The sequence below is a fragment of the Dermacentor andersoni genome, chromosome 9 (genome assembly GCF_023375885.2).
Source record: "Dermacentor andersoni chromosome 9, qqDerAnde1_hic_scaffold, whole genome shotgun sequence".
Classification (NCBI taxonomy): domain Eukaryota; kingdom Metazoa; phylum Arthropoda; class Arachnida; order Ixodida; family Ixodidae; genus Dermacentor; species Dermacentor andersoni.
Window position 1 is genome coordinate 125,900,702 of NC_092822.1, and position 23,338 is coordinate 125,924,039.

The following is a 23,338-nucleotide window of genomic DNA, read 5'->3' on the forward strand; positions in this document are numbered from 1 at the left end:
CTCACTATCTGATCGCTTGGCGTAGGGACTAAAACATAAGAGCACAAGCTCGTGTACAGCCAACCCATGGCAACCACGAAACAAGAAGCGGCAGACGCTATCAAATATTTGTGATACACTGGCATCATTCTCACGCATTTCAAGTCTAGTAGCCTTGAAATCACTATATGACTACGCTGGCCTCCTGCATGAGGCCGATGGCGCTGCTCAACGCTGCAATCACTGCAGCTAGGGAACCGGCATCATACATTAAAGGGACACTAAAGGTTAATATTAAGTCAACGTGGACTGTTGAAATACTATCCCAGAAACATCGAAACGCTTGTTTCATGCGAAGAAAAGACTTATTTTAAGAGAAAATGCGTTTTGAAGCGTCCGCGTACCTCTGTTCAAATCCCCCGCCCTCCGATCGAGGAGTGGTGACGTCATGGTCTCATAGTGACGTTGAGCCAACAGTGAGTAAAACAGCGCCCGCAGACGGCGCTACGGCTTTTCTGCGCAAAACGCAAACGCTCGGCCAGAAACAGAACCAAGACAGAGCCGACAGCAGCGCGAAAGCGGAACTATGGTGGCTAGCGGAAGGGCAAGCGCGCGACGATAAGCTGGTACTTTATTTTATGGCGCCAACTTTACGCTCGTAGCAATGGACGACCCTGACAACGACACATTGGCTCGCGATGCTGGGCTCGACTTCAGCGGTTTAAGCATTGATGAACGTGGCCTGCTGCTGAGGGCTCGCGCTGCCGGCGTCGTTGAGTACTACTACGACGGCAACTGTATGTCATGGCTGTACATATTCGCACATTTGTAGCTTTTCCTTCGTGAAAACCAAATGCCGCACTCACCGCCCCGGAATTGACATGCAGTTCTTGCGCTTCGGAGAATGCAGGCAAGACCGACGGAACAGCGCTACGGGAAAGCATTGCTTTGAAAGGCACTCCACACGACTTCACTAAGTCGGCGTTGAACTCGTCATCCTCTGGCCGGAAGTGCAGCGAGCACACTATGTGATTTTTCGGCTCTTTGCAAACGCGCTGTGGCAGAGGTACTGCACTTAACCACTTCCAACGGAGAGGTTCACTCGTTGGCACGCAGCGATAAGTAACGTTGGATTCACCGCTGCAACTGCCCTTGGCCAAGTCCCGCGGACCGTTCGCGCATCGCATGACATCACGTGGGCGCAGCATACTCGCTGCTTGTTCCAAATGCAAGTTTCGCGAGCCAGCAGAACCAGCGTAGCACGACGCGATAACGAAACAACTGAAACTCCAAAGCGTGCGCGGCGCAGAGTCGAGCGAAAACGAAACCTTTCGACCGCCCATGCTACTGAAGGGTAACGTCAAAAAGTTATTTTTTCTTAGAATCGAACAGAAGTAGACAAGTAGCATTTTCTTCCGTCTTATAACCTAATGAAATGTTCTTTTTAGTACGAGTAGTTGAGTACTGGTGACATAAATTATGATGAGGAGTGCCTTCGTCATAGGGCTAGTACCGGAATGTCGCTGGGGGGTCTCAAATCGTGTCATGCATTTACCTCAATTTCTCGGTTACTAAAGCTCTGTTCGCGATTATATTGACGCCTTAGACGTTCTAGAGCATTGCTTTATCACTTTAGCTTAACTTCACAGTAAGCTTTAGTGTCCCTTTAATAAGCTATGTGCTTCGGCATTACCTTTTTGCCCTGTAAAGCCATAATATCCGAGATGGATCGCATAAAAAGAATGCGATGGCTATTTTTGAAAACAAGATTTCCGTAATACGCGTGAGTGCGTCGTAGAGAGCGGAACGAACACATCCGAAAAAAAAAATTCGGTTATCATCCTCTTTCTCGAAAAAGAAAGAAAACAGGCTAACGCCGCAGTAAGACCTCGCACAGTCACGCCGCACGTTTAGAGATCCATAAACGTTGATGCGGCATGCTTGGACCATGCGCTAGATAGAACAAAGATATCTGTAATCCAGCACCTACGACAGCTTCGGATGCTCGCGCAGTTCGTGAATGGTCGCTTTGCTGGACAAGTGTAGTTCACACTGTAAGGTATGCTGTTATTACTAACCAAAACTATTTTATTCATGGGTGGAAAACCTCATCCACCGAACCAAGTAGTCACGCAACATAATGTGCGGGTAACAGAACGTTTGTCAAAGTATAACAGCAGCGCTCCTATCGCAGCAGAACGGTACCCACGCTGTTACGATCGTCGGGTATGTTTCATTGCTCCTAAACCGCAGCTTAGAACTAGAGGATAATACTGCAATAAGATCACATTAGTGAATGGAACCTTCAGAATTGCACAATTGATCTCCCAGGTTGATTGCAAGCTCAAACATGCGCGAACACATCGCGCTGCGTGCTCTGTCCGCCTCAACGCCAGCAGAAAGTTCGGCCATACCGACTTAAACCACTTCGGTACGTCTCACAGAACCGTTTTCCACGTAGAAGACACCACGTCATACTAAATAGACCGCACGAGCGCAAAAACAAATGCCAGAAACTACCGCCGAGCGTATACCTGCCATGCAAAACGGAGCGTTCGCCCAAGCCAGCATGCCTACTGCCCATAGATGGCGCCACTGCGTAGCAATTGGACGATAACAGGTGGGCAGCTAAGGTGTTTAAATACCTATACAGACCGTTGACTCACAATGGCGGAAAAGAACTAGGAAGCTAACCAGTAAGTATGCCAGACACGAGGACGAAGAAAGACAGAGCTTTAAACGACAGGTTAAAAATGCGGAAGGTAAAAATTGGATAAATTCAATGGAAAAGAAGCATAGTGTGGAACTATATCGATACTGGAAACAGCAGATCACGAAGGAAGCGTTTTATGATAACTCAAGAGGCAGTGCCCTACTATTTGAAGCTAGATCAGGATGTCTTAGAAAGCGGAGCTATAAAAAGAAATTTAACGAAGAAGAAGACACATGTACTGTGTGTGGTAAATATGTAGAAACAATGGAACACCTCATACTAAAATGTGATGGTATAAAGCCCGATGTAGATGTGGCCACAGTGACCCTTCCTGAGGCCTACTGCAGGATTCGGACACAGGGACTGTAGCACAGAAGCCTGATATTGAAACCATTAAGCCCCGGGCGCATATGTCCACAAGCGAATGAAACGCCCTTATGAATTTATCGTGGGCATGCCAGTGCCTTGAGACGCTCGGTGCGTTTCGATTTGGCCACCTTGACAAGCTCAATCGTTGCAATTAATAGCAATTGTACGCGTTCCCGGCGTCTTCTGCACTTCGAAGAATATAGATTGCGCTGAAATATACGACAACAAGATTTATATAGCCTAATATACAAAGCTACAAGAACGTCTGAATCCACAAGCACGAAGATCAGACAAATCCATGTACTTCCCATCATTCCCATGGTAGGACAACGACTGCAGCGCCAGAGTTCCCTCTAGTAATTTTTGTAGGAAACTCTACGCTTCCATCCATCCATCCATGGTATTCAAGGCTAGGTGGCGCGCGCCGCCGCCGCCCGATTGAAAGGGTTGAGCCTCATCCATCCATCCATCCATCCATGGTTTGTTGAGGTATCTCACCATAGAGTTTCTCACTATAACACCTAGATGGAAATCTGGCGCCACCGTCTATGGGAGTTTCTTAAGGGGGCACCGTGCCGTCACGGGAATGAAGGTATGTGTCTGCGAGGCTCGTGTTGGCTGGTGTTGTACAAGGCTTCGTCTAAAACGTGGATATGGCTACACAAATAACGCGTTCTCAACGAAAAACCTTCATAAAATGTTTCCATTCACGCATATTACACCTTTACTCACCTACAATGCATGACCAAGCGAAGAAAAGCAAGAACAGACGACAAACTGTTTCAAAGCGTGCGCGAACCTTGTCGTCTGTCCTCCAACTTTAGCGGCCCGCTGATACTATTTATGTAACATACAATCGTACACGCAATAAGAAGTTCTTATAGTTAAACAAAACATGTTTTTTTGCGTAATAATAAAACCAAAGCAGCGTTTTACGTGCTGTTCTAGCAGAAAATGAATCATTGTGACAGACGGAACGGTGCTTGCCAAGCGCGTTTTCAAGGTATCCTGTCTCTCCGAGAACGATGCCAATCCGAAGTCACAACATACCGGCATTCCCATGCATACCACAGCGCAGCAGCGCCAGATTTCCCTCTAGGCAATGTAGTGAGAAACTATGTATCTCACGGAGGAAGGAAACTCAGGAGAGGCCCTGACGTCACTCTTTGTGAATCGAAAGTGAAACCGGAAGTTGGCGTTGCTCCGCCTCTCGGGCCAGCTCTCCTCTCTTGTTCACATTGCTCGCGAAACCACGCCGCGCTAAGCGCAACCGTGCTACTCGGACCCGCGCGCTCCGCAGCAATAATAAACAATCGTTAGCACGTTAGCATGATTCCGCCAAAGAGGGCAAAATTTCTCGCGGATATTCCTTTGTCCGTTGCCGTTGCCCTGACATGGTACATTGCGTACAGCGTTGCATGCGCGTTCATTTCACGAACTTTAGTTCCTCCTGTCCCAGCTGGCCACAGCAACATACGGTAGAGCACGGTCCAGATAACGCAGCGCAACAAAACAGGGAGACCCACGCAAACCTGCCCGCACGGCGCCTTTGCCACGGCACGAAACCTACGGAGCAACACGTGTGAGCGCACAGAACAATAACAAAGCCGCCATTGTGGCCCGAAAGGCGGGGCCGCTACAGCAAAGAAATAAAAAAAGCAGCAAAGCAAAGGAGAACCTATACGTCATTTCCTCCACACTTTTCCCATAGCGCGCGGAGGGGCTAGGGCCTCTCCTCAGTTTCTTTCCTCCATGAGGTATCTGTACAGAAAAAAAACATTGAGTCACAGTGGAAGAAAAGAAGTAAGAAGCTCACCAGCAAGTATGCGGCCTGTAGGGTGGGCAACACAGCAAGAAAGAACGTCACGCGGAAAGTCGGAGAGGCTGAAATAATCTCATGGGTGGCGGCAATGGAAAAGAAACCTGCCATGAGTAACTACTTAGGAGGAAAAAAACGAAATCAGGAAAGAAACAATTTATGATAACTCAAAGGGAAGCTCATTACTTTTCGAAGCGAGATCGGGATGCCCTGGAACACGCACCTATAAAGCGAGATAAAAGAAGAAGCATGTGCTTGCTGCGGTAAAGCTAGGGAAACTATGGAGCATGTTTTATTAGAACGTGAAGACGTCTACCCAGCGGTCGATTTAGGCACCACCGACCTCCTTGAAGCACTTGGGTTCAGCGAGAGCCGTGGAAAAGTAAACATGGCCGCAATAGGAATTAGTAAGAGGCGATTGGAGGATTGGTGGAAGTAGGGAAACCACAAATAACGGAGACGTACAAAAGCACAGTTCGCAATAGGGGATCAGAAAATTTGGTTGTGGGAGTTAATAGTGTTTTTTTTTTATTATCGTTTATAGCCTAGGTAGGACATTAGGCAGTATAGTAGCAAGAGCTTGGTGGCGCAACCAACCGCCCCGTTTCAAAGGGGACGCTCATAACATCCATCCATCCATTCCAACTTGAGCCTTTCGAAGAATAGCTGAAAAGGTATACGCCTACCCCCAAGGCGTCTAAGCACGAAGGAGTGAGCGGCAAGCGTGCGTGTGGTCTGACATCAAGTTTCGCGTGGTTCGAGGCTAGCTGAGCGTTCAAAACTAGTTGAAATCAGCGAGACCTGACGGCTACGACACCGATGAAGCCAAAGTTGTTCCTACGTGGGCGGTCGCGGCCGAACGTGAGCAGGCGATAGTCGGCTTCTTCTGGAAGTGCGTAATTATTATCGAAATCTGAAATCCCATCCTCGTTTACTTCAGCCCGTTTATTAAACTTGGTCTCGAAACATATGCAGTAACAACAGGAAGAAGCGCACTGATCCACACACCCTTCTTTATTGATGTCAGCTATTTGCCAATGGCAACCGTGTATGGGAATCTGCTATATTACGAAATAAAACGTTCGAAAGACAGTGAGGAGCAGGCGTCTGCTTAAAAGTGAGCACTTGGTAGGAAAGGTGACTTGGCTTGCGAGCTCGCCGCGAACGAGTGCAAAACTTGGCTGAGGTGTTCACAGCAGCGTGTGATATATTCGCTGGACGATTTACAGAATGGCTGCCAAGGGAAGGGAAGACGGCAGAAAATCAGGTGGGGCGATGAAATTAGGAAATTTGCAGGAGCAAATTGGAATCAGCTAGCAGTGGATTCCTGCAAGGGACATAAAATAGGCTGATGATTCTGCGGATGTAGAATATGTGTATTGGGGGACAAGAAAGAGGTGGTGTCTACCGAGCTTTAGAATCCCCTTGCAAATAACGTAAATGCAACCCTTGTCTGGTAGAGGTGTGGGGCATCCATCACTGTACCTATCTATGAACCTTTCCCCGTAATATTATTATCCAGGGATTTTAATAAGGCTGATGGCACGCCTATTTTCGAACGAATTTCAAGAACTGCGTTTCAGCGAATCAGGTGACGTTAACGGATAATGGCTGCATCTAAGAAGGAAAAAAAAATGCACAATCGACTACAACAGATTTTCAATGCAAAAGGCAAGTCGGCAGACATAGAGCTAAATTGCCCCAATATTTCCGATGACGTATTAACGCTAAACAAAAAACTGAAGTTCTTGATTAAAGATTCAGAGCACATCAAGTTTTCCGATGGCACAAAGATTTTGCCTTGAATCGCCTCAAAAGTTCGGCGGCGTTCGCGCTCTCACAGGGAGTGACTGTCCAAAATAAATACAAAACAAGTCGACTATATTGCTGCTGAACTTGATAAGCTTTACACGCGAGTGTTTTTAGACAGGATTATGGAAGCATTTCACGCGCTAAGACAGCTAGCTGCTACTTCCTGTCATATATGAAGGAATGAATATTAGCCTTGCTGCTCAATTTAAGTACCTCGAAATCTGTTTCCTAAGAAGATACGCTGAATGTGTGGCTAACCATCTTGACGGCACTCTCTTAAGGCGAAATGAATGGAGTAATATCGAAGGACGGGGACTGCCATGCCAGTCTCGACACAGGGAACCATAATCGCCAATTTCCTGCCCCACACACACAAAAAAAAAAACCTACGCAAGGTAACCTCTGCAAATAGCACCTACAGGGAGCAGCGACAGGACAACTCGAAGATCCTGTCAAACATTAGAGCACATCGTTTCCAAACACATTCATGTGTTTTTATTCGGAACCAATATTCTTAGCGAACGCGGGTCTCGGAACGGTCTGTCGACCGCCGAGCCATATATGGTAGAGAGCGTCGACTGCTATAAGGAAGCTCATAACTGGATCAAGTACCTGGGCGTCATCGAACTTTGACCGCATATTGACACCATAGTAGGAAAAAGAAATGCTAGGACGCAAGCCTAACTAACGCGCGGACCCCTATACTATAAAACCTCGATCGCACGGCCACCGCTACTACATAGTGCAGGTAATTCAGGGACGGCTGCTACCCACTGAGGGCGTGATTTTTAATAAGGGGAACCTGTCTCTGCTTACAGAAAGAACTTATGCTGCGTTACTACATAATGTATACATAAATGAAGACACGTCACCGCAGCAACATACTTGCGCAAAAGTGATAATAAAACGTGTTTTCAATCAATCAAAATGAAGAAATGACGCAGTTACATTACACCTTAAATAAACGTAGCTCGTAAGGGAACCACAATTGGCAACCAACTGTTTGAAATACTTGCGTTTCGTCGACCACGCACAAATGGAACTCTGCACATTGTAAATGCCGAAACTCGCGATTTATTCTCAACCCTTGCTTCAGATTAGGGCGGCATATGGATTGCGTTACTGTATTGGAGTATTACTTTATAACTGCTGATGTGCTAATGTGTCCTTATTGTATTGCGTACGGTATTGTATTCTATTATCGTATTTCATACAAAGATGCCGCGATTCTTTTGCGACCCTTTTTCAGTATGCTAGCAAGGTCAAATCTGGAACGTTGTTGAAGTGACAATGCATTATTTCTATGGCATTGATGTTCCAAAGTGCTACTGCATAAATGTGCTCATTTGTTACTTTTGTTCCCCGCTCCTACATTGGTCCGACGCTGCCTTCAAATACATACATAACGGACTACACGTATTCGTGAAAGCATTCGCCTAGCTCGGGAGCCGCAGGACTTGAAAAGCGCCAAATAATTAGTTTCGCACCCCGGCCGTGCGCACGTCCTCGGAGAAAGGGGGCGCGCACTTGTCGGGTCACAACATGTTTACCATGCACTGTGTCGATGTACACCTAGCGATCGATAGACGCACAACTCGAAAGAAGAGGGGGCAATGCTTATGTTCTGGCTAACGTTTCGCGCACGCAGCTCCAGCATCGTGGGCCGAAACATTCCATCCAAAACTTACATGGCCGACCAGACACGCATCCACGACGACGCCAGTCCTGTAGTACACGTGCATGGCGGCGGCAGCAGCAACCAGCGCTGTTCCACAGTGTGGGCGTCGGGTCCGGAAGTTCGCGGTGGCAACAGCCACACTATCGGCCGCCGCCGCCGCTATCGGCCAAGCGGCGCGCCGTGGAGGACACGTGGTGAGACAAAACACGGCCTCTTTTGGCTGCCTTATCGAAAAAAGAATCCTTCCGCAGCGGCAGCGCGCGCGGCGGATCGAGAAACCTTCGTGTGGTTTCACTCTATGATTTCAAACTATTTCGTTCCTATGCAATAAATGCAGAAACCCTTGCGAGGCTTGAAATAAATAAAGATTACGTATGCTATACACTCGCATTCCTGAACCACAGAGTGTCAGTCGTGGCCGTACGAATTACGAGATGCTACGATATCGACCCGCTAGCTTGATAAATCCACTGGAAAATAAGGGCACTGATATATGACAACGATACCGGCAAGAGTGCTTTTAGTGAGGACTACGTTCAATAAAAGGGGCAGTGTTGTTTCTTTCTCGCGAAGGCTTTGGTTAACAGCTCTCTGACGTTATGTGTATTGTGCATGCGCTTCATGGTATTTATTTACCTTTGTTTGAAAGATGAGAATGCTGCGTGTATTATCTTTAAGTTACCGTTACAAGCGTATCTGCACCAGTATTACACAGCCACGAAAACAGCAGAAATTTCAAACCAAAGGCCGCGTGCCCTTCTCCTCGCAGGCGCCGCCGCGCTCCCAGTTGGAGAGTCTTCACAAGTGAACGTATACGCAGTTCGCAGCGCTGTGACGTCCTTCACAGTTACACGCACATGAGTGGGAATTATTCGAGGTAACAAGAACTATTTGTTTGATCCGTTGCTTCAATAGACAAATTAAAGTTTAGAGAAGGAATAAAACTGTAAGGGAGAAGAAGTGCACACGGGCAAGGCCAGCCAGATCGTCTATTCGATGCCTGCGGTGCAACCACTGAGCGACCACCAGTGTTTGGCACGAGAGAGAGCGGTTCCCGCTTGGCGTAGCATGACTTCTCGGTTACGCTTGACCAGATGAATATTGTTAAATACACCCCTTTACAATTGGGAGAAGGCTTCAAGAACACCTCCAACCAGGAACTCCGGTCTCTGCCACCCGTCATGGCTGACTCTACCCCGCAGACGTCGCCGCCATCGTTCGTGGCCTGCTCTGGCGCTCTTCGACACAGAGATCCACCTGTTTTCAGCGGTGCGGATGAGCATGACGTCAACAACCGGCTGTCTTCATACGACCAGGTGAGCTTGCACAATCGATGGGACGATACTTCCAAGTTAAACAGCCCCACCTTCTAATTGCTGGTGAGGCTAACCTCTGGTATAAAAATCACGAAGCCGACTACCATGCCTGGCCAGCGTTCAAGACCGGCTTCGCTCGAGTTTTCCGTCGCCCCGCCGTCCGAAAGTTGCGCGCCGAGCAGCGGTTACGAGAGCGAGCGCAACAACCGGGCGAAACATTCACCAATTATATTGATGAGGTTCTAGACCTGTGCAAACGTGTGGATGCTTCTATTCCCGAAAATAACAAGGTGAAACACACACTGAAGGGCATCGCCGATCGCATTTTTCACATGTTGATCGCCAAGAGTCCGCGTACCGTAGCTGAGCTCATATACTTGTGCCAAAGCTACGACGAGTGCAGGAAGCAGCGATATTTAACCAGGCGTCCCTAACTCAGTGGCCGACGAGGCACTCTCTGGCATGGCCGTCCGCTCCGATCACACAACCGTGCTCACACAAATCCAAGCATTCGTGCGGGAGAGAGAGAGAGTAAAACAACTTTATTAATAATGTTTGAATGGCGAGAGCAGTGTGGGAGGAACCCTCAGAGAGGAAATTGCACGTCAGCTTTCTCTACTACTACGCTATACCACTACCCTTCGCTGAGCTGCCCCACCAAGAGCCGTTGCCGCAACTGCCGCCTACACGGCTTGCTCCGCCGCTCCGGCGGGTTATTGAAGAGCAAGTTGTTGAGGCTCTACCAATGCAGCATCAGCAGTGCCCTGTCGCTACTCTCCTCACTTACGCTTCCGTCGCCGACCACTCGTTGCGATACATCCACGGTCGCTGCCGCCCATTCATTATCCCGTCAACCAGCCTGCTCCCGCCTTTGTAAATCCTTGGCGCATGCAGAACAGACCCACATGTTATGCCTGCGGTATACCTGGACAAGTGGCCCGATTGTGCCGCATGCTGCACTCTATAATGGCTTTGTGCAGACACCTCCCTCGGCTGACCTTTCCTCGACGCTTGTTGAAATCAGCAGGCCACCAGCCGAGCGCCCCCCGTTACTTGCGTTCACCTGCCCCGCTCGTCTCCCATGCGTCGGCGTCCTTCATCTACTCGAGGGAAAACTAAGCGCCGCAGTTCAGGAGAAGCAGGAACTGCGTCGCCATCGATCTGTTCAAGTCTTCCGTTATCGCCTTCGAACGTTGTCGACCTTACTGTTGACGGCGTACCTACCGTTGCGCTAATTGATACTGGAGCATCTGCATCTGTACTAAACAAACGCCTCTCTCGCGTTCTACGAAAAGTTGCACTTTCTGCGTTTTCTGTCCGCACGTTCGCCTTCCGCGAAACTATCGCCCTGGCCACGCCTCCGCCAACGGCGCGCGCTGATTGGCGATTTTAGCAAAACCGGGAAATAAACAGCGCCATCTAGTAGTTCCGGCCTACGTCATTTTAACGTCAAGGTGTCGATGGGTGCTCTCGACATATATTGAATAAACGAACATGTTTTTGGCTTCTCTTGGCGTTCAGTTGGGGTGGAGTGTAGTTGAGATAAGATAGGTGGTAGTTTATAGTAGCCTTCTTGGTGGCGTCTTACACGCGTTTTTTCGCGTCGATATTTGTTGATTCATATAAAATAAAACATTTCACACTTCCTTATTCAATTTATTTTACCTAAAGCGGCCGCAACCAAACGTAGTCGGTGCGCAGAAACCGTACTGCGGCCACTACACTGTCGGGCGCGATCTCTCATGCGATGTGCAGCGTTGGTAGTGCCCGCTGACGTCACGGGTAAGCAGTCGCTTGGTTTATTGAATGCGACTTTTGCGGAAGGCGAACGTTTCAGAATACTGTCGGCAGCATGCACAGCAAGAGTTGTAATTCAGGGCGTTCTCTACATTGTAGAGTTTGTGGTTCTGCCGTACAGCCCCCACGACGTTATACTTGGTTGGAACTTTCTCTCGCGAAATAACGCCGTTGTCAACTGTGCACGTGGTCAAGCTCAACTATCGCCTCTGTGATGTGGCCCTCGCCGGCGCCACTTGCCGCTAAGCTGGTCCTTCGGGAAGACGTCGCAATACCGCCGTACTCGTCTTCCATTTTTAACGTTTTGTGCGCCGCTGTCTCTGAAGGCTCTGTGCCCGTCACTCCTTCATAACTGTTTATAACCTGCAAAGATATCCCCCTCCCTTTCGCCACGCTTGACATTTCAGCCGGTCTCAGCTCCATAGTTGTCTTCAATCAGCTTCCTACACCATTGACGCCTCTCTGCGGCTAAGCACTTGGCCGTGCTCAGCCCCTAGATGACGTGATTATTATCGACGTGCCGGATGCTTCGGATGCATAGCTCACTGACTTTTGCGCGCTTTCCACTTCTGCTCCGCCATCACCTGACGTGTTCGCTCCCAGCTTCTTCGCCTGCGTGCCCAGTTTCGTTCTTCTTTTGACGTCACTCAACCTATTCTGGGCCGTAGATCGTCCGTCAGCCATCACATCGACACTGGCTCCAACGCGCCACTGCGGCAGCGCCCGTACCATGTCTCAGCCTAATAGCGTTAGGTCATCAGTGAGCACGTCGACGACATGCTTCAGCGCGGCGTCATTCGACCTTCCAATAGTCCGTGGGCATCACCGGTGGTTCTCGTCACGAAAAAAGATGGTTCCATTCGGTTCTCCATTGACTATCGCAGTCTTAATAAGATAACACGAAAAGACGTGTACCCTCTACCGCGGGTTGACGACGCTCTGGACAGCTTGCAAGGCGCTGAATTCTACCCTTCGTTGGATTTACGCTCGGGCTACTGGCAGGTCCCGATGTCAGCAGTTGATCGCCCTAAAACCGCATTCATTACTCCAGACAGTTTATAGGAATTTAATGTGATGTCATTTGGACAATACAATGCACTTGCAATGCTTGAACGAATGATGAACACCTTGCGCGGCCTCAAATGGAGCATGCGTTTATGCTACCTCGACGACATCGTTGCATTTGCCCCCGATTTCAACACGCATCTCCTCCGCCTCAGGCAAGCGCTGACGTCCTTGACGAACGCAGGCCTGCAACTGAACCTGAAAAAGTGACAGTTAGCTGCGCGAAAGCTCATGATTCTAGCTCATGTCATATCCCAAGACGGAATTTGTCCCGACCCGGGCTGTGGCAGAGTTTTCAAAACCTTACACACATGAACTCTGCGCATTCATCGGCCTCTGTTCTTACTTCAGACGCTTTGTTTGCAACTTTGCCTCGATTATATCACCTCTGACACAACTCTTAAGTTGCGCCAACCACTTAATCCTCCTGGTCATGCGACATAGCGTTCGTGACCTTACGCCGTATCCTCACATTTCCGCCTCTACTGCGACACTACAACCACACCGCCCAAACTGAAGTGCATATCGATGCCAGCAGTATTGGCCTTGGCGCTGTCCTTTCGCAGCGCAAACCTGGCTGCTTCGGGTGCGTCGTTGCTTACGCCAGTCATGCACTGACCAAAGTGGAACGCAATCATAGCGTTACAGAAAAAGAATGTCTGACACTCAAGAAGTTTTGCCCTTATTTATATGGCCGGTCATTCAACGTGGCAATTGACCATCACGCCCTTTACTGGTTATCCTCTTTAAAAGACCCGCTGGGCTCTTCACATTCAAGACTACGACATACATGCCGCTCTGGCCACAAGCACACCGACGACGACGACGCTCTGTCACACCAGCTGACACTGCCTCCCTCTCCAACTTTGAGGCGGTGTCATCAGTCGACATTGGCACCTTTGCATCAGAACAGCGCAAGGATCCCTGGGTGGCCTCTCTTTTGGATCTCCTTTCTGGTTCGCCTAAATCTCCTGTTCCTTGTGTAGCCAAGCTGCCCACTTCACCATCCAGAACAATCGCTTGTATCGATGCAACTACCAACCGATGATCGCAAGTGGCTCCTTGTCATCCTGAGAACTTTCCGTTCCGATATGCGCGCGTCTTTCCACACCGACCCACCATGTGCATATGCAGGCGTCTTCAAGATGCATGAGCGCCTGCAGCATCGTTACTAGCGAGGAATGTCTAGGCTTGTTAAAAAATTTGTGCGCTCGTGCCCACAATGCCAACTCCACAAATCCCCACCTCATCCGGTCCACTGTTTATTACAGCTGCTACCGTGCCCTGCTCGTGCCTTCGATCGTGTGGGGATTGACCTGTACCGCTAAAACCTACTGGAAAATGATGGATTATTGTCGCAGCTGATCACCTTACAAGGTGTGCCGAAACCGCCGCTCTACCGGCAGCCACCACCAGTGACGTTGCATCCATCGGTTTGTTCTTCGTCATGGGCCACCTTGGGAACTGCTGAGCGATAGAGGTCCAGTGTTTCTTTCTCGCAGGTGTTTGAAACATGCTTGCTCAATGCCGCGTTGTTCACCAAACCACCACGCCATACCATCCTCAAACTAATGGGCTTATGGAGCATGTAAACCGAACCCTTGCTGACATGCTCGCCATGCACGTTTCATCGGATCGTACAAACTGGGCTGTCATGCTCCCATTCATCACGTACACATATAATACGGCTACACAAAGTACTACAGGATTTTCCCCATACTTTCTCCTCTATGGTTGCAGTCCTTCCCATACCATCGATGTCGTTTTACCTTGTCAACCAGACACATCAGAATGTGGTCTCGTGTCAGCCGTCGCCAGACATGCCTAGGAATGCCGTCAGGTAGCCTGAAATTTCCTCTCCGACGACCAACAAGAAAAATGCAATCGTGATGGTGACCCTACCAACCCGAACTTCACCCCTGGCACACTTGTCTTGCTGTCCGTGCCTTGTACCACGCCTGGATATTCAACAAAACTTATCTCGAAGTATGACTGACCGTACCGCATCATCGAACGCACCTCCCCGGTCAACTATGTCATAGAACCGCTTACACCGACATTCGACAGGCGCCAGCATGGTCGGGGTGTTCTTCACATTCACCGCCTCAAACAATACTATGACCCACTCATCATGCGTCAAATGGTCAGGGGCGGCTGAAAATTAAGCCGAGTGACATGCTGCAATCCGTAGTGATGCATATTTTTAGAACCTTATAATAAATTACAGGCTTTACGCAGAGCACTTAGATGCATCAATTAATGATCAGAAGGACCTACCTTAACAACTCAGTAATTGTAATAATTGCGCAAAATCGTCAAAATCGTTTCAGGGTCCCTTTAATGTTTAGTTGTCGGGAATTCATTTGAGCCCATGCGTTAATTTCAGACAGTGCACTATTGACTCTACTACCTAAATTGGCACATGATTTGCTTGAAAAGAATAAACTCGTGTCATCAGCATAGATTATACAATGGGCCGTTTCATCAATACGGTCCATCGCATTAATATAAAGTATGAACAAAAACGGTCCCAGGATGCTTCCCTGTGGGGCACCTGTATTAATGGATTTTATTGAGGACTGTTTTCCTTCAATGACAACAAACTTCATACGGTATAAGACTTAATCAATTAGTGCATGATGATGCTTACCCCATAGTGATCCTGTTTTTGAAGCAGAATATCATGATAAATGAGGTCAAAGGCTTTTGAGAAGTCTAAAAAAAGCCCAAGTACCATATTTCTGCATTGTAAATTTTTTAGAATGATTTCCTTTTGGGCCATTAATGCTAACTCTGTAGACTTGTTTCTGCGAAAATCATACTGAGCAGAACTGTGCAAAGTTGAAGCGGTCAGTAAAAGAGCCCAGGTGTTTACGAATTATTTTATACAAACTTTGGAAAACACAGGCAAACAAATATAGGACAGTAGTTCGACATATTACCTTACAGGTTTCATTTGAATATTGGCCACACCAGCAGCTAAGGGTTAATGGTTAGCTACAAGCTCACCATCTGAAACAGGCTCTAAAAACATGGTTTGGTTCTTACGATCATTCATATACCGTAGGTCAGCGCTGGTGGTGGTAGCATCATCAACAGATGGGAACAAGCCATTAAATGTGTTAGCTAGCTCAGTGCCTTGAATTTCTATTCCATCTTTTACAATTTTGGTAACTGCCTCAGATGCACTACTAAGTACAATGTTTAGTGCCTTCCAAACGCTTTCTGTTCGTCCTAGCGTCGAGTTCAACAGGTTAGAATAATAGTCAAGGGTAAAATGGACGCCAACCCATAACATTAAAAGGTTTTCATGGTGAACAAGGCCCCCGCATGGGAGCCGAAATGTCTTGGTTTCTTTTCTTTTAATGTTTTTTGTCAGGACCCATTTTACCCTTGACTATGAGCAATCCCGACCAGACGAGTTTTTGTTGAATTCTTGATTTCAGGTTAGAATAATATTGCTTTTTTGCATCAAGAAGGTGTTTAGTGAGAAAATTTCTGTACTTCTTGAATGCTTTGAGGGCTTCAGGGGCCTTACTCACTATAAAAGTCTTAAACAATTGGTCTCGCTTTCTTATAAGCTTGAGGAATTCTTTGTTTCCCCAAGGTTTCCGACTTTTTTTTTTTTCACGTTTAAACATCTCGACGAGAAAACATGCAAAGTATAAATCAGAGACCATGTTCATAAATAAATCCTATACTAAGTTGGGGTCGCTTGTTGCAAATACTTTCCAGTTTGCTCTGCCTAAGCAGTCGGTAAAAGCGGATAGTGTTTCAGGAGTAATGAGCTTGTATGTAAATTCCAAACACAGTCGTTCAGGTGTGTTAATGAATTGACTGAAAAACATAAATATAGGCAAAGGGTTGCTAATATTGTGGATTAAAGTGCCAGCCTTAACAAGGGAAAGTTCAATATTGGTTATAAACAGATCTAAAAGTGTTGTTGATTGTGGAGTGATTCGCGTGGGGGATGTTATAAAGTTTTGACAAGGATGAGAGCTTAACAATGATTCAAGTTCTAATTTAGCACTGTTATGAGCTAACATGTTCACGTTGAAGTCACCACCTAGAAATAATGCGTGTTTTCTTTCACTGAAGAATTCTAACAGAGAGTCTAAAAAGGAAAAGAACAGACAGACATTATGTGACGGAGGGCAGTAACAAACACAAAAAACTGAAGTACCACATGTGGCAGCAAGTGTTTCATAAAAACGAGTGATACAGCAGAATTCTGACATTATTTCAGAATCTATTGAGTTTCAGATTAGCATTGCTATGCCACCACTCCTTCTGCACGTGCGGTTCATATAGTACGATTTATATGTTGCAAATGTAAGCACGTTCTCTTCCGAGGCAAACCATGTTTCTGAATACATCACAAGGTCAAAGCATACTTGCACTTCACTGAAAAAATAACCGAGTTCATCCTGCTTATATCAACCGGATCTAAGGTTAAAATGAACACTACATTTTTAGCATTCAGTATCAGAGCAGTTTTTAAGGTTTATAACGTCTACCTGCGCAGTTGAGGAAGGAAGCGTGGTGAGAGGAATATCCAAAGAAATATCAAGAAGTAGTGTCAGGTAAAACCATATCACATCTTATCAAGGTCAGCCGCGCAACGAATCACAACGGCGCTATCGCCCTCTCTTTTCCTTACAAGAATCTTCCTGTTACAATGCCATGGAAAATTGTAGCCATTCTTCTCTGTCCATGCTTTTTCGCGGCGGAGCAGCTCTCTGTTTTGATGGGTCATTCCTGAGGGCTGCCCGCTTTTCCAGCCACTTATCGCGGGTTGACTTCTTCGCTAATCGAACAATAACTCCAGGCGTTTTGTTTGGCTTTGATGGAAGTCTGTGAATAGCGCCGATGTCATTCCTCGACAGCTCTTGTAAGTTAACAGTCTTGGCCACATCGTTCAAGCTTACACAGGAAATCCTCGTTTGGTGCAACCTGAATGCACCAAACTGAACTTCCTGCTCCGAAACTAAACGTCATTTATACAGTCGCTTTCAGTTGCTGAAAGTCATCTGAAGTGGTCATATCAGTAGAACATGCAAGGCGGAAGCTCCTCATCGCATCCGCGGTGCACGTGCTTTGCAAAACGCGCTCTGCGCGAGCGAAGAAGTCGGCTGCGTCCGGGGTGTTTCATGAAAACACAGATTCCGTACAGCCGCTTGCGATGCGCGTGACATAACACTCATTCAGAGCGCCGAAAGGCAGGCTAACCCTACCGGAGTTTATATATCGGACGCACACCAGCACAAGCGCGATAGACTCCACTGACCTTCGCATTGACGCGGATGGCTTCGCGTGCGTGGAATCCCATCACTCCGGACATGGTGACGTCGCAGTGCGAGGTTCTCTCACAAGAACTCCCCACATGCGCTGTCTGGAAAGCAGGGAACCGCGATGCGCACCGCGCACATTACGCGCACAGCCGAAACACGACGGCAGGCGGCTCATAACCGTAAGCCGTAGCACCGAACACCCATAACTCGTATACAGCCACAGAATAACCATAGACTTCTGTGCCTGCCGGATAATTCGGTGAACCAACGGGAAGCGGCCGTCGTTTGAACTACTACTACTTAACTCCAGACCTGCACAGATCTCCCTGCTCCAGCACGCCTGTTCTAGTTCGTCAATTTGGCCGCTAGGGACAGAACGTACGAGCAGATTGGCGCTAGTTATAGCCTGTTCGCTGTCGTCTGCTTCTGTGATCCGTTCAGCGCTCGATCTGCTATTTCGGCAGCCACAAAGTGCCTGTATTGATGGTAAATGAAAACATTCACATATATAAAGAGAAAAGAAACATTTTCAAATGTTTTGCGTTTGAGCAGGGAAATTAGAGGGGAAGGAGCGTTGCAAGGAAGGTAAATAATGAGCATGTGTCAACTGCAATGTTAGACGGCATAAATTTCCCTTTTCTATAGAAAAAGACGAAAAATCATTTTCAAAGATAAGCAGGATAATCTATCTTTTTTGAGTTGATCACAGATAGCCTAATGTCGTAGATGACATTAGGAATTACTGCTGTGTGCCGTAGTGAAATGCAAAGGATCTGGTAAAAGTATTAACAAGTAAGTACTGCGCTTAACATGTGCAATAAATTTGTCGAGTCTGTTTCAAGGAAAGGTGAGCGTAGCTTGTTTTTCATGTTGTTTGATGTCTAGATAAGTAGAATGCTTGCAAAAGCGATCTCAGTGTATTAAAACATGCTGCACTGCAGGCCTTGTACGTGTCACGGACCCAAGCAACAAAAAGACCGTGGCAAAAAGTCGGCCCGACGTCTCCGGCCGACTGCAAAACGGTTGGCCCGACCTCGGCAACCGAGGGCGGCCCAGCTTTGGGGATTGACATTGGCCTAACGTCGGCCGATCGTCGGCAATCGATGTAGGCCCGACCACTGTGGCCGACTTGGCCGACGGCGTCCCATACGAGGGCCTACCAAGGCTTTAGGTACGTAGTCAGTCGGCCAGCCGTAGGGCCATTCTATTTGGCCAACGCAGCCGAGCGCATGCCACACGCGGGCCAGCCATGGCCCTGACGACAATAATGGTCGGCATTGCACCGGCCCGGTGCTGAAAGCCGACGTTGCTTTTGACGCCCCGAATAATCGTAGCTTTTGCATCATGCATTTACAACAGCATGCGCATCATGCATCATGCTTGTGTGGTGGCCGGCATAGAAGTAGCACACGAAAGCGAACGCTTTTTTGTACTTTTCATGCCACATAAATGCCAGGCAAAAGATTCTGATACAGGTCTTTATTTCTTGTAATTGTATATGTACACCGACACGTTCACAAGTTTCAAACACTAGTTCACATTTGGTGGGCTTGAAGCAGGGTCACGGCGCCTTCTTTCATTCCGGCCTCCATCCCTGTCAGCTGCTCCAACCAACCGGCGTTTTGCGACTCCAGCCACTGATGATAGTGAAGCGTCAGGGAACGTGCTCCTCACAGATGCTGCAAAAAAGCGGCACATATAAGAAAGCTGCCCCCGCTTTATAGTTCAGTTGGTGAGTCGCATTCCATTTGAAGAAGTGAAACAATCAAAAAGATCATAAGTCAGATATTCACGAAACATTAAAGAAACGACAACAAAGCAATATTAGGGACGTGCAAATCAGTATCGAAGCTGTCAGGAAGAGTGGCTGGACGACACAAATCGTGTAAGTACCGGATAGTTGGTAATTTATATGTCGTTAGCAATAGGGGGAACTGAACACGGAACCATAGCAAAACACGCATACACAGTGGCTACTGTGTCTATTGGTAGCACGGCTTTTTACACCACGATCGGTTTTGTTGCTTCCCGTGAGCACTGCATGAAACAGCCAAGTTGAAACGCTGAGACAAAGAACGCGCCGGAGCCCGGAGCGCGCCAAGCGGCACAAGGAGGTGAATAGGTAAATGTCTGGAGAGGCAAGAGGGGAAGCTTATGGCATGATACATATACTTGCTGACATGATGGCAATGATTATAGGTCTATGTTTTGCAGAAAACAGTTAGCATACATGGGTTAAAGCAGAAACAGCATATACAGCATATATTATATGGTGAAGCAAAACAAACTCCTCAAAAGCAGTGGCAAAATATGGACGCCGCAAGTAGAACTCACTTATTACGGCATTATTTTATTAAAGAAAATGCTAATACTGGACGCAGCAAGATGCAATAAGCAGCAGCTTGTTTGAATGAAGAAAAAAAAAACTAAGCATGCAGTTGGTACCGATGTTCGCAACGTGCACTAGAAAGCTGATTGTTATGCCATATTTCTTACTTATATTCGTGATGGCCATGAGCTTCACGAAGGCGTGCTTCCTCCCCTGCGACCCTTTCCAGCTGAACTGCAGTGCAGCTTCATTTGTAAGTATGCCCTGCAGAAGAGTGCGCACGGCATGACCGGTGTCCGTTCCTCCGTATCTGGAAAAAAAGTTCACCTGCACGAACCAGCGCATGTAGAGTTAAACCAGACATCCAAATACGTGGTTATCGCGGTCTGTAAAAAGTAATGGTCAGGATAAGAAATATGATCGCTCTCGTTTTAAATGTTTTAACCACATAAAACAAATATATCTAGAAACAACGTTCTATGACAGAACGGCATATGGCTGCGGTATTGTATGAATGGCAAAATGAAAATAAACCAAAAATTAAACATGAATAGATAGTTTCTCTAAATAGAAAACACAGCATGCCACTCACCATCTGTTCCATGCGGGAATCTGAAGCTAAATATTCCTCTAAGATACGCTTTAGAGCCGCCCAAGGAAACATGAGGACAGGAAGGATAGGTTTATCGACTTTGGTCGGAATATCAGTGAAAAAAAAAAACCATCCAAGCAGCTCGATAAATGAATACAACACATAGTTGCACAAACAAAATAGCACGCAGACTGCCACGAGACAAATGTATAGGTATACATAACGTCGAGACCGCGGTGACAAAGTATTACACGTAAACTACGAAAATGCAACAAAAGAAAAATTGAGGAAGAACTTACATATGGGCTATCCGCAGGGTTTCACATACGTGTCTTCTTGTCTGATGTTCCTAGATCTACTCTAGTCCACATGCGGTGAAGCGCGCCACACACAATCCATTCTTACCTGCAATGCACCAGACGTATATCATACAGGTATTTACAGTTATGTTTTTTCATCTGTGGGAAGGAACGAAAGCAACATCTAATTAATTATGACTTTTCCGCAATAATAACCAGACAAGCGTCTTACCCAATTTCTTCCCGAATGGTGATAACAGTTCCGAGCGTAGCAGGTCATTCGCACACTGTGCTTCAATTTAAGCAGTGTCGTTCCAGTGTTTCCTAGAGAAAAATTAACGAGAATACAAGACGAAAAAATAATATTAGAAATATATACATACGTACGTCTCACATTTCCCTGTCCCAACTCTCGAACGCTTGATCCGTTCTCATGTAAAGCCTCCTTTTTTTTTTTTCCTGTCAGAAAAAATAAGCCCGAAAGACAAGGAGTTTATCATACGTTGCAAAACCATTTACACAATACAAAGCGGCCTTTGTTCACTTGAAAAAGACAGTCATGCATTACACAACGTGAAATTAAAATGCCACTTACGAGTACGCATATCTTGAACGGCGAGATACGGCGGCTCCACTGCATGTAAAGGGCTTGCGCTGTTCTTGTCCATGTCACTTTTGTGTAGCTTGCGTTTATATGCGCAGTCCATGATAACAGAAATGCACCAACTAGTCTACCATGAGACGCGGAACGAGCTGGCATCCAGAGCTAGCATTTGGCGGCAACTCACGCACCCGCGCCATTTGGCGGGAACTCGCCTGCGCCCCTGCAAGCAAGCGGCGTTGGCCTGACGAAGAAAAAATAGACAGCAAGGAAAGTCCCGTTTCGCTTTCTCGCCCCGTCCTCGCTGGTGGGAGCTGATGCTGACAGAGAGAATCGCCCGTCCCTGCTTTCCAAGAACCTCTTCATTCCTTCTGGGAGAGGGAGAGGCGACAGCCCAAGACGACCTCGGTTCCCCACACTTTTCCTTTTTTTTTTCGTTTTTCAGGCGCTTCCTGTGAGCGCGTTGCCGTTTCCTTTTGGTGTGTGTGCTGTGCACGTGCGTGCGTGCGTGTGTGTAATGAAAATCTGCGTTCTATATTTTGCAGGGATTGGTAGCGCTATACGAATATGTATATACCTTATGTGAACAATAATTTTGACTTCTTCAACGTGTCGAACAGTACTTTGGGTGCTATGTACGTTAGCATGTAGGTTCTGTTTTCTTGTTTGGGAGTATTGTACAAATATCGTATAATCTTGATTGGTTTCCTTTTGTACTTGCTCAGTATTGTATACCTGTTATTACCGGGTGCAATTGTCTTTGTTTTAAAAGTGTCGCTGTGAAGGCTCTGCCAAGCGAAAGGGGGCTGCGGCTTTGTCAATCTGTATCTGACAGCTTTTTCTGCGCCTCTGCTGTCTGTACCTTTACAAGGCAGAAATAAATAATTTGAATTTTAATAAGTATTTATCGTCAAAGCATCACGTCTATATGTGCACGAAGTTCGATAGATGCATGCATGCATACACAGTCAATACGCTTTCCAGAGAGCTTTGCACGAAAATGGTAGATATGCTTCACAGGAGACGGCGCTTGAAAAAACAGTCATGATATACCATGAATTTATTAATTCTTAACTGCTTGATTGTTGAACGTCATTAGTTAATTGAGCGAAAATTGGAAGAATTTGATCTAACTCTAGTTCTTCCCAATCAAATCCACGTCGACAGCAGAAATGCTCTATTTTATGATTTACATTGATTGGCATGCAGCCTTAATTATTCTTAGACGAATCGACAATAGCTAGAAAAATTGCAGATTTTGACATCTCTTCACAATTCGCCTTCGTATAATCGCTTCTTTCACCCTCCCCAGTGAAAACATTCAACTGAAATGTTTCCTAGAACTGTACAGTCCACGAGTCGCCTGCGCTTAGTTCGTTTGACGATTTTTTCTGTACTGCGACAGGGCCGTTTACAATTAACGCGCCGTTCGCGAACAATTTTGCTTGACTCTTTCTGCAGTTCAGATGACGATTACGAGAACTGTCTAATGCAATATCCACTTGATTAAATTTTGTTCCCCGTTAAATAGTTATTTTCTCGAAAGTTTAACTACAAAAGAAGAAAGCAATAATGAACGACACAATAGTGTTGCAAACATATCCGTTTTTGAAGTATTGAAATCTTGTGCTTTTTGGTAAAGCAAATGTAATACTTACGCGATATGTCTTCTTCTTGC

The 23,338-nt window shown here is 46.8% G+C and overlaps 1 protein-coding gene and 1 long non-coding RNA gene across 6 annotated transcripts in view; both read right to left on the reverse strand.

The window, feature by feature from the left end:
- The window catches only part of LOC126529733 (TBC1 domain family member 25-like), a 170,594-nt gene extending 152,451 nt beyond the window's left edge, over positions 1–18,143 (reverse strand). Inside the window, exon 1 of one of the 2 annotated variants that reach the window (XM_050177234.2) lies at positions 17,836–18,143. In XM_050177234.2, coding sequence (XP_050033191.1) covers positions 17,836–17,889 — 54 coding nt within the window. In that variant the 5' untranslated portion in view covers positions 17,890–18,143. Of the gene's footprint in view, positions 1–8,380; positions 8,525–17,835 lie in introns of those variants that run through there. The other variant, XM_050177235.3, reaches the window with a different exon arrangement.
- A 659-nt stretch (positions 18,144–18,802) lies between these two features.
- LOC126536324 (uncharacterized) lies at positions 18,803–22,678 on the reverse strand. 4 transcript variants are annotated; one of them, XR_011890100.1, is made up of 6 exons: positions 21,655–22,678; positions 21,454–21,518; positions 21,292–21,383; positions 21,060–21,218; positions 20,336–20,495; positions 18,803–19,518 (listed from the first exon to the last, which is right to left on the reverse strand). It is a non-coding gene; the product is annotated as an uncharacterized lncRNA (long non-coding RNA). The 4 variants fall into 4 exon arrangements; XR_011890099.1 differs by having other exon boundaries at positions 21,447–21,518; XR_008613409.2 differs by having other exon boundaries at positions 21,292–21,518.
- Between the last annotated feature and the right edge of the window lie 660 nt (positions 22,679–23,338).